The 18,320-nt window shown below is 41.0% G+C and overlaps 1 protein-coding gene across 3 annotated transcripts in view; it reads left to right on the top strand.

The window, feature by feature from the left end:
* Positions 1-1,379: 1,379 nt before the first annotated feature.
* The window catches only part of PPP4R3A (protein phosphatase 4 regulatory subunit 3A), a 46,205-nt gene continuing 29,264 nt past the window's right edge, over positions 1,380-18,320 (top strand). Inside the window, exons 1-2 of one of the 3 annotated variants that reach the window (XM_075503447.1) lie at positions 1,380-2,786; positions 10,785-10,840. In XM_075503447.1, coding sequence (XP_075359562.1) covers positions 2,645-2,786; positions 10,785-10,840 — 198 coding nt within the window. In that variant the 5' untranslated portion in view covers positions 1,380-2,644. The remainder of the gene's footprint in view (positions 2,787-10,784; positions 10,841-18,320) is intronic. The other 2 variants (XM_075503449.1, XM_075503448.1) reach the window with 2 other exon arrangements.

Genomic DNA, 18,320 nt, shown 5'->3' with positions numbered 1-18,320 from the left:
TTTTTGAAGTCACAAAAATCCATCTCCAGAACTGCCTAAGGGAAATTCTGGCACAGCACCTCCCCAGGCGCATCCCCTCGGGGGCTGCACAGGTCGCCAGACGAAGGCGGCGAGCGTCTTTCTGTGCACGTGCTGCGTGACGGTTTCCCTTCGTCAGCGCCCATAATCAGCAGTTCTCAGACAGCTGAATCTTTCCAAACCTTTTTCGTTGCATTAGCCAAGAACACCGCACTAAGAACAACTAAGCACAACATACTTTCAGCTACATTATGGACAGGTGAACGATACTCTTGAGGACATTTGTATTCTTAACCAGTCCTTAGGCATCCGAGCCAGGCCTGAAAGCAAATGGCTTCATCTGAGCACATCAGGAAACTGGGGATCAGTTGTGGAGCTGGACACTGTCTTTCTCATGGGGCAAGCAAAATAGAAGACAGAGAAAGGAAAGCAGCGCTTGGCTGGAGGCTTCCTCGTGACGCATAATTAATTCTGGGGTGAGAGCTCATAATCTGTGGTTTTGGCTCAAACCAGCCCCAGTATAACTCACTTTGACAAACAAGTATCAATACTTGTTTGAAATATAAAATAAAAATAAATCCATCTGAGTATATAACTTGCAATGAGCTCCCACATACGTAGCATAACTAGAATATATTCTGAAACGGACTCTCTCATGCAGTGGTGTGTCTGTGGGGTCCCAAATGCACTAGTGTTTTTGCATATTTTAGGGAAATCTGTCAAACATATGTTTAGATGTTGGCAGCAGTGGCAAAAGCAGAGACTCGACAGCTTCTGTTTGTTATTGCAATTGTTAGATCCTATCTCTGTCTACAGAGACCCAACAGCCGCTCACCAGAAGCTGTTTAACTTTTGGATCACTCAGCAATGTGTGGCAGGAAAAAAAAGAAAGAAAAGAACGCTCCTGCGAGAGGACCGGTCCAGTTGTGCGCAACAAAGCAAAGACAGCCCGAAACAAGGTCCCAGTGCCACCCAGGGAGGTGAGCGGCGGGAGCAGCTCCCCGAGGACTCCTCTGCGGTGGGACGCGGAGCCGCGCGTTTGCCCCCCTGCGCACACGTGGGGCTGCCGGCGGACCCCGCCTCGCCGCCGCGGCCGCGCTGTCAGCCCCCGGCCCCGGCAGCAGCCGGCGAGGGCCGAGGCGCAGAGCGCGGGAAGAGCCGCCGCCGGGCGCGGCGGGCAGCGGGGGCGGGCAGCGCCGCTCCTCCGCTCCCTGGGCCGCCGGTAACGGCCCGGCCAGGGCCTCACGCGCGTCCCGCCCGCGCAGTCCGAGAGCGATCTCGGCAGGGCGCTGCGTGAGGGCGCTGCGTGGGGGCGCTGCGTGGGGGCGCTGCGTGGGGGCGCTGCGTGGGGGTGGTGCTGGGCGCGGTGCAGGGCACGCTGCTGTGCGGCAGGGCTGCTGGTGCTGCGTGGGGCGGCTAGGAACGCGTGGGGCCCGGCGGCGCGTGCCCGCCCGTGGGCGCGGAGCGCGCCCCCAGCCCGCTGCCCGCTCGGGGCCGCTGGCCCTTTAAATGCTGGCGGGCGGCCCGTGCTGCCGCTGGCTGGGAGACCCCGCGCCTCCAGTGAGAGGTGAAACCAAGATGGCGGCCGCGCAGTGACTGAGGCGGAGACGGAGCCGGTGGGAGCCGGGCTGGACGGGCCGCGCTGCAGCGCTCCGCGCCGTTGCCGCTCGCCCCCGCCACAGGGCAGAGCGCCTCTCTGCCGGCCGGGCTGCTGAGTGCCTGGAGCGCAGCTACGTCGCAGGGCGCGCTGAGGCGTCGGGACTGAGCCGCCGCAGCACCGGGAGGAGGAGGAGGAGGAGGAGGAAGAAGAAGAATATGGCGGCGGAGTCGGGCTGGGAGTGAAGCCGCCGCCTGCGACCGGAGCCCATGGGGGAGACGGGGCGCTGAGCCCGCCCGGCCGCTTCATCCCGCCCCGGGACAGGCAGTGCCCGCAGGCCCCGGCCGGACCCGGCGGGAAGGAGGGCGGCTCCTCGAAGCCCCGCGCTGACGGACGGCGAACGAGGGGCTTCGGGCCTGGGCAGCTGCTGCACAATAGAGCCGAGCTCCAGGCCGGGGCGAGCGGTCCCTCTCCCGCCTGCGTCCCCCCTCCTGCTTCAGCCTGCTGGCCTCGCCAGCCTCCCGCCTGCTTCCCTCGCCAGGGCCCCGGCCTCCGGGGTCACCTGCTCCTGTCACCCCGGGCTGGCTGCCGCCCGTACCATCTGCTGTCCACCGCTGCTTCCACTCCCGTGGATCCACTTCTTCTCCAGGATCCCTTCTTCACCACCTCTCCTGCCTGCCCTTCACCCTGCAAAGAGCCTCTCTCTTCTCTGCGGCTCTCCCCTGCGTAGGCTTACTCGCCTTTTGTGCAGCGCCTGACTGTGCCTGGAGCAAGCTCCCCTTTCACATCTTCACCTCTTTTCTTGTTCCCTCTCTGCCCCTGCGCCCCCGAGTCCTCTGTTATCCTCGATAATGAGGATCCCGTTGGAGCACTGAAGAGGAGTAAGAAGAGCTTGCTTGACGTGCCCGTGTGGGGCTGCTGCCTTCTTTCCTGCTCCCCTCCTTTGAGGGGGGCCTAGCCCCCGACCAGCCTCCTGCTCCTCCAGCAATTGCAAGCCAGAGTGGTGGCTGTGGTGTGGCAGGCGGCAGGATGACTGACACCCGGCGGAGGGTGAAGGTTTACACTCTAAATGAGGACCGCCAGTGGGATGATCGAGGCACAGGGCATGTGTCCTCTTGCTACGTGGAGAGGCTGAAGGGCATGTCCCTGCTAGTCAGGGCAGAGAGTGATGGTAAGTGTGTATGTCTGAAGGTACAATCTTTGCTTATCCCACCCAGAAAAGGAACTGGGCTTAGCTTTGTGTCTGTTGCCTTCATGTTTTGCTGTGTAATTCAAATGTGATTCTTAAAAGCAAGTGGGCACTAACCATAGTTCATTCGTGTTAGGCCAAGTGAAAGAAATGGAAGATTGCCATCAAGTGCAAGCATAGTAGGCACTTGGTTCATAGTGAATATGCAGCGTTGCATACAAAATGTGTTCAGGTGTTGTTGTAAATCTTACATGGGTTTGGATATCTAGTGATCTATCATTAGATGCCCAATGTACTCCAGTTTCAAAACTGATCATTGTGATGTATCCTTCCTTAGATGTTTCTGGAAACAATCCCCTCGTGAAAGGAGTTGTTCAAAACTTAGATCGTGTTTTTTAGTATAAATTTTTAAAAGGCCAGTGGATGGCTAACACCTTTTTTTTTTTTTAACAGAACAGCATTTTCAGAGATGCTTTTTTTAATGGAATAGTAGTTCTCAGTCCTTCAGCAGTTCTAGATCTGCCTGTAAATAAATTAAAACAATGCATTATCAACTTCCTTCACGTTTTCTGACAACATATGACAATAGTGTAGGTTGAGTAGTACTATCTACCCCTGTAGCTACATGTTTGGACTAGTCTTAATTATTGGTTAAGTGAGTTCATGACTGCTATGATCAGAGTAGATTTTAAAACGTATACTTTGCAATATCTAACGTACCATTTTGCTAGTAAAGTCTGTCAGTGCATGACATTACTTCATTAGATATATAGCTACTGTATCTAGTGACTTGTAGATCTAGTTGTAGCTTGTGACTGTCAACAGACCTTGTTATTTTCTTTGTTTGGCTTTCTCATTGTAGGAACTAGGATGAAAAGCAACTTCAGAATCATTAATTCTTACTGCTTGAGAAAGTTCTGACAAACTGTACAATAATCTCCACAGCAAAGATTATGAACTGATATGGAGAAATCAAACTTTCATCTAAGCAGGATTTTGATAAATGAGCTTCTGATAAGCATGAATCTCAGGGTTTTGTAGTTTCTTGATTATACTTTTAAAAGTTAAATGGATACTTGATTTTATTTTACATTGAAGGAGATGCATTTATAGTTTGGCCCACTTCATAGTGTAAGAGAAAACATTCAAAATGGAAATAGACTTAGCTTTAATTTCAGCATGAGGGAGGGAGGTAAAAAGAAGGTTATCGCTAAATTTTTAGGCTAGTCTTTGCAGTATATTTTGTTGTAGATGCAGTCCTTTCTGTCTACATGGCTGCTGTGCTTATGATTAAAAACTGTCATGTCTTCGATACACTGAACAATTTCCAGATTTTTTTTTTAATCTTTTTAGGAAAGAAAGCAAAAGAACTGCAGTTCATAACCTGCTTGTGAAGAAATAGCCCATTCAAACTAAAATCCCTTTATTGACTTTCAGTGGGATATGTATGCTTAAGACTGATTAGAACTGGGATTGGACTGTTGTTGCCAGCTTATTTGTTGTAAATGAACATCTGTAAAAAGGAAAATACAAATTGGTATAAATGATCCCAAAACAAAGATGAAGTCATTACTTTGTGTTGCATAGCTAAGATACTCTAACCAAAGCAGAATTGGCTCAGACTTACTAATTGCACCTAATACATGGAAGTATATTTAATAGGATGCACACGTTAGACCTCTCTCAAACAGCATACATATACTTCAAGAGTATTAAATAATATACAGAGCTTAAGTTCTTAATTTAGTAAGTAGTATCAGTCCTGGGTAAATGTGCACTCTATTAATAGGCTAGTTTTTCTAACTTGGTTGTGTAAACATCTCATAAAATTTGATTTATATTTTGTTTACTCACAGTGTCAATTGTTTGTGGGCTGATTTTGAAGGCAAATGCAGTCATTTTTAAGTGTGAGCAAATGGTTTGGAAAAACGTAATGCCAGACTTGTGTTTTAGGTACTATGCAATTCGTGTGTTCCCTCATGTGCTTTTTTACCTACATGAAGTAGTTGACTGTGATTTTTTTTTTTTTTCCCCCCTCTAGTTATCAAAAACATACAAGTACTAGGAACCTGACCTATACACCATTTGCCTCCATGTTTCCATTGCGTTCTCGTATTGTCTTTGTCAGCTCCTCCTCTTTCCACAATGAAACTTCTTCCTTCCTCCTTTTCTAAACTAGCTTTTCCTAGCGTTTGAGCTGAGATTCATCCTGTGCACGCTGGCATGTGCTTACTGACTTACTCCAGGAAGCTGACTGGAAATCTCGGGATCTGCCTGAAGTTGAGGGCTCCGTTTCCTGAGTGGGGGAGGCCGTGGGGGATGTTAGCAGTAGTTCCTGCTGTGCATGGGAAATTCCCGCTCCTGTTAAAGGGCCAGTTCGGCTGTGCACAGAGCAACAGCAGAATTACCAGAGGTTCATCTGGCTGACCATGTGGGCGACCACATAGTTCAGGCTTTTGATTGTGCAGCTGTGACTTGGTGTAGCTCCACAGCTGCTTTAGAAGTGGTTGAGATTTTATGGCAGGGTCAGGGTGTTCAGATAAGGGAGCTACAATCAGTATGCCAAGTCCAAGGTAAGCTATCAATTGGAGCAGTAAGAGCTGAATAAGAGTGCAATTTTTTAATCTATAGGAGTGTTCTTTTTTTTCGGTTGCTGTTTTTTAACACCGTCTTAAAAGAAATTAGAGCATATGAGTGATTTGTATTGCTATCTGAGATGTCTAATGTTCCTAGGCACTAAACTTTAGGAGTCATTGCAGGCAATTTCGAGTAATCTATTATAGTGCAGAAATATCATAAACTGCTTTCAGATCAGATATATTATGCTTTGAAACAGGGAATTGTTTGGGTTTTTTTTACACTTAAACAACTGTTAACTCTTTTACTTAAAACCCTGAAAAGTTCCTCTGTGTGATTCCTAGTTGCAGTGTATTCTACTTGAATTGTAGTAGAGCAATAGTAAACTCTTTTCTTACAAATTATCACCTTCCATGTGAGTTTCTGTGTATAATCAGAAGGCTTTGATTTCTTACCTGTTTCTCACATGGTATTTTAGGCTGCTGTGGCCTGCCTCATTCTTAAAATGTCTGTGTGCTTCTAGATTTTCACTGCATGGTTTCAGATCACTTTTTTGTTCTGAGCCCAGACGACTGAAGTCACCTCAAAAATGAACTTTTCTGTTCAACTAACTTGTGTTAATTTGAAGGCTTAAACTTTTAATTAAAGCTTACTAGTCCTGTAACTAAACTTTTTGACAAGCCAAAGTCAACTCCCCCATTAGAGGCCATATTTGCCAGCTTTCTTTTAGGAACTCTCTAATCACTTTTATTCAGAAGTTGTAGTTTGCCGCTTCTGAATTCTCTATGTTAATGACTTTTGCTACATAGTAGGCATCTGCATCCTTGCTGTTTCTTTAGACTAGGTATCAGTAACCCTGTAATACTGGCAGAAGGCTTAGCCAAAATTTGGCTTAAGTTTGCTTTACCTTGTTCAAACTCAAGGGATGAATTCTATTTATTTTTTGGAAAGCAACACAGAAAGTTTTGTGGTTATGTACTTACCTTAGGTTAAAATGAAAAAAAATATGGGGGGTAGAGGGGATTTTTGTTTGTTTGTTTCTTTTCTCCTGGTTCTTCCCTCTCCTTAACGTTTGGGTTTGACCCTTCAGAAATGTGTTAGACTGAGGAATAATCTCTTGCAAATGCAGAGCGCATTCTTGGACCTCGGTTTGAGCTGTTTCCTAAGTTTCTGTGGATTGGTTTCTGTGATTCAGTAGCAGCAGAACCAGTTGCAGAACTTAAACCTCTGTGTGCATCTTGCAAAAAACAGCTCTTGAATTGAAATTTTCGTTTAAACATGAACATGTTTATACTGGTGAGGAGTAATGAGCAACACTGTACCTTTTCTCCTTTTGAGGAAGGATCCACATAACAGTTTGATGGGAGAGGAGCGGTATTGCATATCAGCAGGTCTCTTCCATATGCATATATGTAAACAAGTCTGCAGATTTGTTGTTGAAGACTACTGGATTGGGATATTTGATGTTCTCTAAATATCTTTGAAAACAACACTGTATATTTGTATGTAATCTCTTTTGAGCAAGTCTTTCCCTGTACACGTATTCCTTTCATAGCACAGAATGGTGGTGTTACACTAACAAAAATACCCAGCTGTGCTATATTGCATTACAGTGGCAAATAACAGAATTCTGCAAATCAATGTTTTCTTCTTTATAGGTGGTTTCAGATGTTACTTTCTGGCACTAATGTTTTGCAGTTACCTTTTCAAATTCATGCAAGGCTATAATTTAGAAAATAACTAGACCCGCTTAATTTCAGGGGGTTTATTAAAATCATAGCTTGTATTAAGGTGAGTTTTCAGGTCTTACCTAACTTTGAATAGAGTCATTGGGTCAACGAAGATGAAGTTCTGTTGGTGTATTTTTATAAAGTAGACTGGATGGTCTTAACATATTCTGGGATAGTACCAAGAGAAAAATACCTACATAGAAAGTAATTGCTTATGACAAATGCAAGAGTAAGCATCTTGAACTGTATTTAGGAATCAATACTGATACTGACTTTGAATGGAGAAGAACTTGATTTGCTGTATGTTAAATTTCTGTAACCTTTTTCTAAAGAATGTATTTGTGTTGCAGACATCTGTTACTGTTGCCTGGTTCCCAGAAGCAAGTAACAGAGACCTAAGAGTGCCTCATACCAGGAAGGGGCCTGATCCTGTAAAACTTAACTGTATGAAAATAGACTCACTGAACTAACTAGTAGAATAGTCACTGATTTTGAGTCGTTGAACCCTTTTGGGGGAAAAAATTGCACAAATGGAGCATCACATTCTCCAGAAGGATGGATTTGGGACAGTTATAGGTTATAGAACACAGTTTACGCTTCGGTATGTTTCTGTCTCCAAATTAATATTTTTGTAGTTATTGTCCAGAATGGTGAGGAATAAGTTGAATCATGTGATAATGAGAAGCATTTCAAGCCTTATAAGGCTTGATTTGTCTCTCCTGCAAGCATCAGGTTTAGTAGAGAAGAAATGCTCTTTTGTGGTAAGTCTAGTAAAGAGGTCATTCTCTAGTATCTGCTTCTAACCTGGAAGATGAAATGTCTGCATTAAATTGTCTTCAAGATTTTTTTTAGTAGTATTTTGTCAAACATGGCATTCAAGTTATGTATGATACTCTGCTAATTTCAGGATTTCCATGTCTGTGGATCTGTGTTCAGCAGTTAAAACGTTGAAATTATGTTAGAACAGAAGAAGAGAGTTTATGTTATAATGTTGAAATTCTCAATTGCTTTTAATTCTTACAAGATTCTAATTCGTATTTGCTGCTATTAAATATTTCTGGACAGTAAAGATTTTCTAGAAGTTAGTCAACCAAGTTGATAGCACAAAATAATATTCTAAAACTTCACGTAGTTGAAGCTGAGGCTTTGAAACTGAAAGTAAGATTGAAGTGAAATACTGCCTATAACTGATGATCGTAATGGAAAAGGGAATGCCGTTTTTAGATGTTCAGTAGGCAAACCCAAAATTCTAAGCTCAAGACTATAGCCTAAGTACCACAATGTATTGGATTCGTCAATAAAGCTTACCTGAGATGTTTTCCTTCGCTGTCCTGCTCTGTAGTTTGTGATTTTTATTTTTCTTTTTTAGTTATGCTGTCACACTTAAGCAAACAATCTGCTTTGTTAACAGAGCTGATGCAGGTTAGAAAACTGGAAAAACTCTTAAAAAAAAAAAGGGTAGTATATGTGGCTTTGGGGGGAGATTGCTTTTTCGTTGTGTCTTGTTTTCCCTCGAGCGCTATTTAGTTCAGTTTTGTTGTTGGATTGTATCTTAATTTGTAAACAGCTCTTACTGCAAGAGCAGTTGAGACAGGGCGATAGCTTCTCAAGCCAACTTCATTAGTGAAGGCTGCTTCTTGTAGAACAACAGACTTAGAAATTAGGAAGAAGCAGCCATCACAGGTAAGTTACTTTGTTAATGAAAAAAAAAAAGATTAATTAATTGTATCTGATTATCACATACATAGTAGGCTAATGAATATAAAAATTCTTGGTAAAGCTTCTAAATTCATGAAGTAATAACCTTTCTTACCCCACCTGGAGTACCACGTCCAGCTCTGGAGCCCTCAGTACAGGAAAGACATGGACCTATTAGAGCAGCTCCAGAGGAGGGCCACAAAAATGATCAGAGGGGTGGAACACCTCTTCTATGAGGAAAGGCTGAGAGGGCTGGGGTTGTTCAGCCTGGAGGAGAGAAGGCTTCAGGGACACCTTATTGTGGCCTTTCAGTACTTAAAGGGGGCTTATTAAGAAAGATGGGGACAGACTTTTTAGCAGGGCCTGTTGCGATAGGACAAGGGGTAATGGTTTTAAACTAAAAGAGGGTAGATTCAGACTAGATGTAAGGAAGAAATTTTTTACAATGATGAGGGTGGTGAAACACTGGAACAGGTTGCCCAGAGGGGTGGTAGAGGCCCCATCCCTGGAAACATTCAAGGTCAGGTTGGACGGGGCTCCGAGCAGCCTGATCTAGGTGAAGATGTCCCTGCTCACTGCAGGGGGGTTGGACTAGATGACCTTTAAAGGTCCCTTCCAACCCAAACTATTTTATGATTCTATGATCTTCTGTTAGTCAGTAGCAATTCTTCAGGAAAGGAGTGCGGAGGTTTTTTGTAAATGTAACCTATGAGATTGAGGAGGGTGATACTTAGTAAACAAACATTGATTTGGTATATTTTTTGCTGTGGATTTTATAATTGGTATACTCTTCAGATAGTGGAAACTAGCTAGTCATTATTGATTCTACTGTGAGATTTGGAAGTACAATTTTCAATTCCAAGTATGTTTTTCAAATCCAAGGAATTTTGTTTTCTTGTCCTGCCTTCCAGGTTCTCGGCCTTCCATATTTGAGGTGATTGAAGCATTTTAATTTTTCCTTAGTGTAGATTTTGTGAGGATATTTGGCAAATATTCTAGTAATATAAATAGAAGACTGCTTTAGAACTGTAGCTGTGAAACTGAGAAGTTGAGACATTTCGTAAAGAAAGTTTGGACTTTTCTTAAAGAATAAATTTAAGCAGGTAAATGAATGGACAAGTGCCCCTTTAAAGAGGTGCTTGCAGCCTTATGTTTTAATTAAAAGACTGACTATGCAAGTTAATTTATCAGTACGTCATGTATGTTGAGTGAAGCTCTGCAGATACGTAAATTTAAGTCATGGCTGTAAAGAGTCCCTCATGCACCGGCATTTGTGCAGCTAAGCAGCAAGGTAGGTGGGGGAAGTGATTGTACCAAAAATAAAAGCAGTTTTAAGGGTTGTTTTCACCTAGATGAACCCTCTGAACTATTTAAATGTGGCGTGTATTAACACTAATGCTTATGCAAAAGGAAGGGCAAGAAAACAGACATGAGAATGGAATTGGTGTTCTATGTCTTAAATCAGTATAAGCTGCTGTGAAACTGTTGTTCCTAAGTTATCATGTCTGAAGTTTTTTGGTATTGGCAGTCACAATGGTTGCCACTCTAAGCATTAGTTTCTAGATATGCTTTCCAGCAAACTAATGTAAGTGTTTTAGTAAGAACAAGTACCACATGATTAGCAAATTTCGTACAAAACAACTGTAGGTGATCTACGGAATGCAGTTGTGATGCTTTTTGTGTGCTGATTTTTTGCAATTTTATTGTCTCTAAAAATTTTTCTGTGGAAAAGTCATTACTCAGAATAAGAAAGAGGTTAAAAATCCAGTCCTTAAAATGCTCTTGAATGTTGTGTGCTATGTGAAGAGTATCTTTGAGGGAAAAGTGAAACACAAAGCTGTAGAATATGGGTTTAACAGGCTTATTGTTGGGAGGAAAGGTGTTAATACCTACTTGAGGAAAGAGTGATCAGAAAATTCATGTTGAGATTGAAACTTTAGTACACATGTAAATAAATTGAACTTTTTTTTTCTAGGCTCTCTTCTTTTGGAGTCCAAAATTAACCCGAACACTGCGTACCAGAAGCAACAGGTAAACCTACTTTTTTTTCTCAAGTTTAAAGGCAGGTTCTTTAACTTCAGCGATACAGTCATTTTTTTGCCTCTATTGCAAATTATATTGTATGTTCTTGTACCAAAAATAGGAGGCAAAGTAGCTCTCAACCTTTTTGTGCATTTCATGATACATGTGTGTTATTTCTGTGCATTTTTTATGAAGTTATGTAGATAACTTGCACTCTGTTTTACACCAAAAAAATGCTTTGGGAGAGACGGGCAAAGCATAGTTGTGAAAATCACAAAGTAGCTGAGGTTCCTGAGGATTATAGTATCTGAAAATTAATATCATCTGGCTTTTTTCTTCTTTATATTTCAGATACTACAACTTTCAATGTATTTTATTTAAGAGAAGACTAGAAGGCTATAAAGCTATTTGCATGTTTACCTTTTTTTGGCTTTTACTTGGAAGATGGATATGGGTTACTACTGCTTCAAAGCATTCTGTGTACATAAAAGCAGCTTCTCACCTCTAGTTTGCACCTTGCTTCAATTATTTAAGCCATACATTGTCAGCCCCTAAAGAATGCTGCTGAGATGGGTGAGGAGTGAACTGTATGTCTTGCACTTCGTTTGGTGTTCTTATCTCATGGATGCTGAGAATTACCCTTAGAGGTTTAGAAATGCTGAACCAGACTGTATTCTGTTGCCTGTCTGGTCAGCTCAGACTTGCTAAAATCCCATCAGGTACAGTTAATGTATTAAAACACTCTTCAGTCTTTATTATAAGCATAGACATACTCTAGTTTTGCTCACAGGAAGTCTCAGTGGTTGCATGGCTGCAGCTGATTGTAGGGTTGTATGTTGAACTGAATGGGGAGAACCAGTCTGGGTTTAAAATATCCTTCCTTGGAAAATTTAACCTGTATCTGCCCCTTGATGTAATTCATTGTGCACCATATAAACAGTCTGTACTGAACAACTGGTAAGGCCAGTGTGGGGTGGAGAATCAATTGCAGGGAGTAAGAAAGGACAAGACCAGCAAAAATGCTATGCAAGCTAACTCTTAGTTGTAATCCTGACTAGCTTGAAGTCATGGTTCTATGATACAGCAACTCGACCTTTAGGACTCCTAAAATGACATTGAATATTTCACAGCTCTATGGCATAAAGTGCTGATCTAGTGTAAACTTGCTTTGCTGGTTCAAATCTGTTCAAAGAGCATTGAGGGGCAAGCTTTATATCAGTGGGCTTTATGCCAGATCAAACATGAAGCCTACTTAAAGTAGGCATAAAATTGTAAGATCAGTGCAAACCACCACACATACCTGTCAGTGCAACAGCATTTCATATCTATGCTCATTGCTACTCTGCGTCAGACATGTATGGCAATCTAGCACTGCACAAATCAATACTGGTGATTGTGAAAACATGGTTAGAGAAATAAAAATATTAAACATGAATCTGTCTGGTTAGAACAGCACTGTACATTTTCTGTGCTGGAGAAGGAAAAGTGCTGTTCTTAAAGCTTTCAAATGCTGCATAGACAGAAATTTATATTTGCAGGTGGATTGTTCATACTATTCAAGCAAAGCAGTTTCTAATATAGATTAAATGTAGGGCTCCACTCTGAGCCTTAGAAATACCAAATCTTTCTTGGTGTGTGTATTAATCCTACTTTGTAACATGTTATCTTTCAGGTGAGGCCTACTTATCCTTTCCCTTAGTAAAAGGCAAGTTCAGAGTTTGAACCTGATTCCCTATGAGCTAAGCTTGGAGCTTAGCAGCTGAAAGGAAGAGTTGCTTCTTTCTAGCTCTGAACTGCCTAAACTCACTAAACCACAAGAAAATCAACTTGGTACTCCAAATCCCTCCTCAAAAACTGGTAACTCTCTATGTCAGCAGAAATTTTGAGCCACATCGCACAAGATCCATTTGTGGAACTGTGGCATGGAGGAGTGAGTGAGATCTTTCCTTTTTGGCTGCAGAATGCCACTTAGGTCACCTCAGCTACTAGTGAAATGGCAGCTTGAGATAGACTTCCTTTTGAGTTTGCCTGCAGTTGTCAGTTGCACTCACAAAATTTCAAGAAAAGTCTCCTAGAAACATAAGACTTAACACTGGAAAGTTACTTTGAAGTTTTATGGTCTTACCAGCCTTTTATCTCAAAATTTTTTTTTGAGAACCCTCCATTCCCTTTTAAAGGGGTACATAGCAGTACATCAGAGCTGTTTTTACTGTGACATAATTAGCATGTGGCTTGTGGGCACTTCAGATATCTAATGGAATAAGTGGATGAGTTCTGACTTTTGTATAGGCTGACATGAGGCTTCCAAGGAGAAACAATCTTTCATTGGACCAACTAACAGTTTGTGGTTGGAAGGCAGGAGAGATGTGTGATAGTTAGGCTTTTGAGGAAACTTGCTATGCCAGTTGCTTTGGGTTCTTCAACAAGCCTGTAGATAACTTTGTGATAAACAGTGACGTTCTTCCACTGGTGAAAGAACCTTCTACCTGTGCTGCACTATTAGTGCCAGTGTGAAACAGATTGTCTCAGTAATTGTTGATACCACAAATTACTCAATCTCAGCATACGCATATGTATATTTTAATGATAACTGTCACAGCTTAGATCATTATTTGTCAAAATAATAGTGTGAAGACCTGAGTACAAGTTTGCCTTGCTGCCTCTGTTCTCTTGGAGTGTAAAACATCCATGGAAACCACAAAAAAAAAGCCATACCCTGTGAACCTGAGCTTCAAGTAAAATGTTGACAAATTGTCTGCTTTAGATTTCTTGGGGTTTAGGATTGAAAGCAATGACTTGTGGATTAGTCAAGTCCCTGCGTGCATGTAAATGTTGATCTAATTGGTGGTAGATGACAACTGTCTGCTTTTCCCTTTGAAGAAGAAGAATACTTGGCAGATCTTGAGCCCTGCTCAGGGACTCATTTTTCATACATCAACACGGTCCTGAGATACTTCAGTTTGTACAATCTAGTACCCGGTCTTCCCAGACTTGCGTGTCATCTAGAGGTTTGAAATAATTCCTTAAAGCATGAAGCACGTATGCAGTCTTTTAACTACCTTTTCACTGGTCAGGTAAATTAGATTAGTCTTTCTGTCACAATGAAGAGTCATTTTCTGCTCTGCATTCAAAAAGAAAGATAGGTCTGTGTATCTGATTCTGTAACAGAATTGCTACCAGTGGAAGTTTTTGGATGCTCTGAACCATGTACTTCCTGGCAAACTCATCCTTACTTGTATTAGAACTAGAAGAAAGGAATCCGTATGAGGAAAATAAGCTAGAAAGAAAACAACTTGAGAAACTAATGTCCTGTGTCTCAGAAAAAGGACTAATATTTCTTATGTTAAGATACTATTTGTAGGCAGAAGATATCTTCTGAAAAAGCAAAAAGAGCATCAGTACAGCCATTCGGCCTCCTGACTTGTGTTCTTGTTTAGGGCTATATGTTAAGTTTTACTGGTATTCTTATTTTAAAATATTTGCAGTAACGGTTCTATAACTTTGGTATGGAATATACTGGATTTAATTATGGGTAAGTAGCACACAGCTTAAAAGCAAATTTTGTTTAGTAAGTGGAATTTAATTATACTATGGGTTGCTGGACCACACATAGAGTACTTAGTTTTCTTCTTCTATTGTTGATTGTTTTCTTAATATACTAGTCAAGGTGGAAGAGACTTTAATTGTAATGTCCTGGTGAAGTCAGTTTACACACTTAAATCCATGCTCTATTTTTTTTTTTTAAGGCATTAAAATGGCACAATTCCAGAATGCTAGTGACAGAGGTGCTGTTCTTAAACAAGTGATCCTTCTTCAGAAAATGAATAATTGCACTGGTATTTTAGGACAGCACACCTCTTCCTATGCAACCTTAAAGGAGAAATAAACTCTATATACATAGCATTTGTCTACAGAGAAAGCTGATATGGATGTGGACTGGGGTATATACTTTTCAATATACTTTCAATATAGTTTGGCAATGCTTTAGCAATAGAACAGTAAAGACTTATATCCTCAACTTTATTTTGGATACATCCATGTACATCCTGTAACCCAATGATGGAAGTATGTATTGCATCCCTTTTTGTGCCTGAAACAAGGAAGACTTGAGTTGCTTACAGCTTCCAGCTACAAAGTCTTGCCTCTGCACTAGAAACTTCAGTGTCTCGTGTCCTCTGCTTTTGCAGTCCCTTTTTCAGTTCCTCACAAGAACACAAAGCTTAAATTCATCCAGAGTACCATCTACTAGCTATGTAGCTCGAAAGTGGGTATCCTTGAATAATGGAGAGCAGTTATTAATAACAAAGCTAAATTTTGAAAAGATCCAAAAAGGCACTGGCAGAATGCTCAGAGAAGATGAACTTCCTACCCTTGCTGTCAGGACAAGCAAGCCAACAGTGAAACTATTTCAATAAAATCCGTGTCTATTATAGCTAAGATAGTAAGGAAAAGCGTGTGGTTTTGTGGGGTGAGGGGAGAAACAAGGGGAGTGACTGCTGTTGGTTTTGGGGTGGGTTGGTTCATCCCTTTTAAATGATCACATGTTCTTTTATCTTCATGCATGTTTTCCTGTGAAATCTAATTTTTCTGCTGTTTCTGGGTATGGTCGCTAGGCCAGTGAGTTGAGGTTCTGTTACAGAACTAATAAACTGATTTTATTCCATGTGATTCATGGGGATGCAGTGACAAAATGGCTAACTGAAAAGTCACATATGATTGTTGAGCTTTCATAGAAGCTGATAGAATACATTCTGCCAAAAGACTGAGTGTGCCTTCGATAGGTTATTCCAGTTTTTGGGATAACTTGTTAGCACATACAGATATCCAGGTTCTAGGTGAACAAATGCACAAAACCAAACGCGTAATTGAAACTTCATATTACGTTACTGGGGCAGGTTTTTTTAGCCTGAAGATTCTGCTGCAACCTACCATGATAACTATATATATTTAACTTAAACCTGGGTGGTGCCAGTAGTTTATTTCATAAGCAGAAAGCTGCTTAGGAAACTGTACTTTTGACTGTAAATCATTAGCTAGCAAGATGCTGAAAGGTGGGTTGGCATGTCCAGGGAAGTGTCTGTAGTTGTAAACAATGTAAGGGCTTAGATAAGGAAGACTAGCAATCAGGTAGTCCAAGAGGGGGAGAAACAACCTTCCTCTGTTGAACTTCCAGTGGGGGCCAGGAAGGTGTCATAGGCCTAAAGCGTTTGAGGGCTAGTAGGAAGAGATTAATTTGCTTTTTAAGACAGAAAGCAAGAATTTATGAAAGACCTATCTAATTTTGGGGATCACTACTTCTTGAGAGTAGCCTAAATCTCATAGGGATCCCAAAAGAATATTTTGGAGCTATAGAGACAACTAGTATTCTCCCTGGATGTGAACACCAGCGAGAGGGTATTGTCAAACAGTAACAGTTTTCTTAATTTTATCACATTAGGGAAGAAACCTTAAATCAATTTTACAGCAGAATCAAATCCTGAGTAATAGTTGCTCTGAAATTCTTCATTGTGAAATCCCAGGGCTTGCTTTGGAGATTGTATGAATGCTCTACAACACACCTGCTAATGAGCTTCCTAATAGTTAAATAAAACTGATTTAATAGCTAATAAAAGCGTGACTTCTGGTGAGTGTTACGGCAAGAACTTGAGACTGATAGTGTGTATTCAACAACCTTTCTATTAAGGAAAGTAAGGCTTTTGGAAGTCATCTCAAAAAGTGAGGAGAAATCATATGGTAGGTGGTAAGCCCTGTCCATGTAAGTACAATTACAACTGCTTGCTGGCTTAAACTATTGCAGTAGTATTTTTGAAGCTTAGCTTCTTAGGAATGAAGTCTCAAATAAAGCTGTAGCACAGTAGTACTTCCTTGAAAACCTCTAACTAACCAGAACTTCCTTCATGTGGGCTTGATGCAGCCAACGAGACAAGCAGCAGAGAAATGCCCGATGGTATTCTGAAGAAGTTTTGCCTCAGGCTGTATCTTTATATGGATAAGAGTGCAAAAGATTAACCTCCACTGGTAGAAATGATAAATACCTCTTTGTGGGAACGTTAAATACATAGGTCTTCTAAAAAGAGGCCATGCTCAGAATTTTTGCTTAAAATGAAGGATTCCTGATTATATCTGAGCAGTCATAATGAACAATAATATGAAAGAAGACAAATTTATATAAACTGTCTTAGGGAGACAGCAAATTTTGTATGGGCTAAGGTAGTGATGACACATCCAACTGGCACTGTTGTCAAAATATTTTTTTATGAAGCAGCAAATGATTTTTCAAACTCGGAATAAGATCGTGAACTCTACATAAGTAGTTTGCTGATTATCATCCTATTTAAAAAAGATCTTGCCAAGAACTCTAATGCATCTTGAAAAATGTGAGGAGCTGGAATGCTAGGATTCTTGCAGAGCATTCAGTATAAAAGCTTTCAATGATAAAACACTTGTCCATGTTTATGACTCAGTTCATACAGTGTAGCTATGATTTAATACTGCAGTTTCACATTTTAATTGTGTTTAATGAAAAGCTAGAAAAGAACAAATTTTAGATGTTTTAGTCATCCCATCTATTTCCTTGTCTAGAGGCTAACATTTTGTATGTAATGCAAAAAAAGGATCTGTTTTTGATCAAACTGAGCCAGAACTGCTTTTATGAATCATATAAGATTGAAGATTTTATGCTCATAGAGGGGTAATGTGCAAGACTCATCTCCTTACCTCTGTGACCAATAGCTACTATTACCAAGCATATTTATTCACACCCCTGTTTTCTCTTGGAATGGAGGAGGTAGTCTTAAGAAATTTCAGTTGCTTTTTGGAGTTGCAAGAAGTAATGTTTGGCATTTGGAACCACAGGTAGTCCTATTCCGTAGCTGAGAGATCCAGACTAGTTCATGGATTCAAATTACACTGAGGAGATTTCAGATCAAACACATAGAAAGATTCTTTTAAATAAAACAAGCAGAAACTAGACATTTATTCATGTATTTTTATCTTCAACTACATCTCGAATTTCCTTCAGTCACTTCTCCTTACATGTGTAAGTCTTGTACTGCTCTTTTTGATGATTATAAGCTTTGTAGGATTAAGAAAATGGAATTACATTAATAACTGTCTGCATTTAACAGTGAATTTAAACTTTGACTGAACTGTATATTATGCAACAGAGTGAAGTGCTTTTCTCACTTTGTTTCATGTTCTCTTTTTAAAAACCCTTTGAGGCAAGAAAGGATGTACAAGCAAATACTGTCTTACTAAGATCTGGAGAGTAGCAATTGATAGATTCTGTTGAGACACTGATATTAATCTATAATATGAAATCCTTGTGTCATAAGACAACAGATAACTAATTGTTTGAAATTGTTATTGTTGGCAATTGGAAAATACTTTTCTAATATTAATAAACCAAACTTGAAGATTATTGGTCTGCTGCTCAGATAATTTCTTTCAGCACTTTTTTGTTTTGCTTTCCAAAGAAGAAACAATTAAA

Source organism: Mycteria americana, chromosome 5 (assembly GCF_035582795.1).
Source record: "Mycteria americana isolate JAX WOST 10 ecotype Jacksonville Zoo and Gardens chromosome 5, USCA_MyAme_1.0, whole genome shotgun sequence".
In the NCBI taxonomy this organism is placed as follows: domain Eukaryota; kingdom Metazoa; phylum Chordata; class Aves; order Ciconiiformes; family Ciconiidae; genus Mycteria; species Mycteria americana.
The sequence above is the reverse complement of the archived record's forward strand: the minus strand, read 5'-3'. Positions and strand labels throughout refer to the sequence as shown.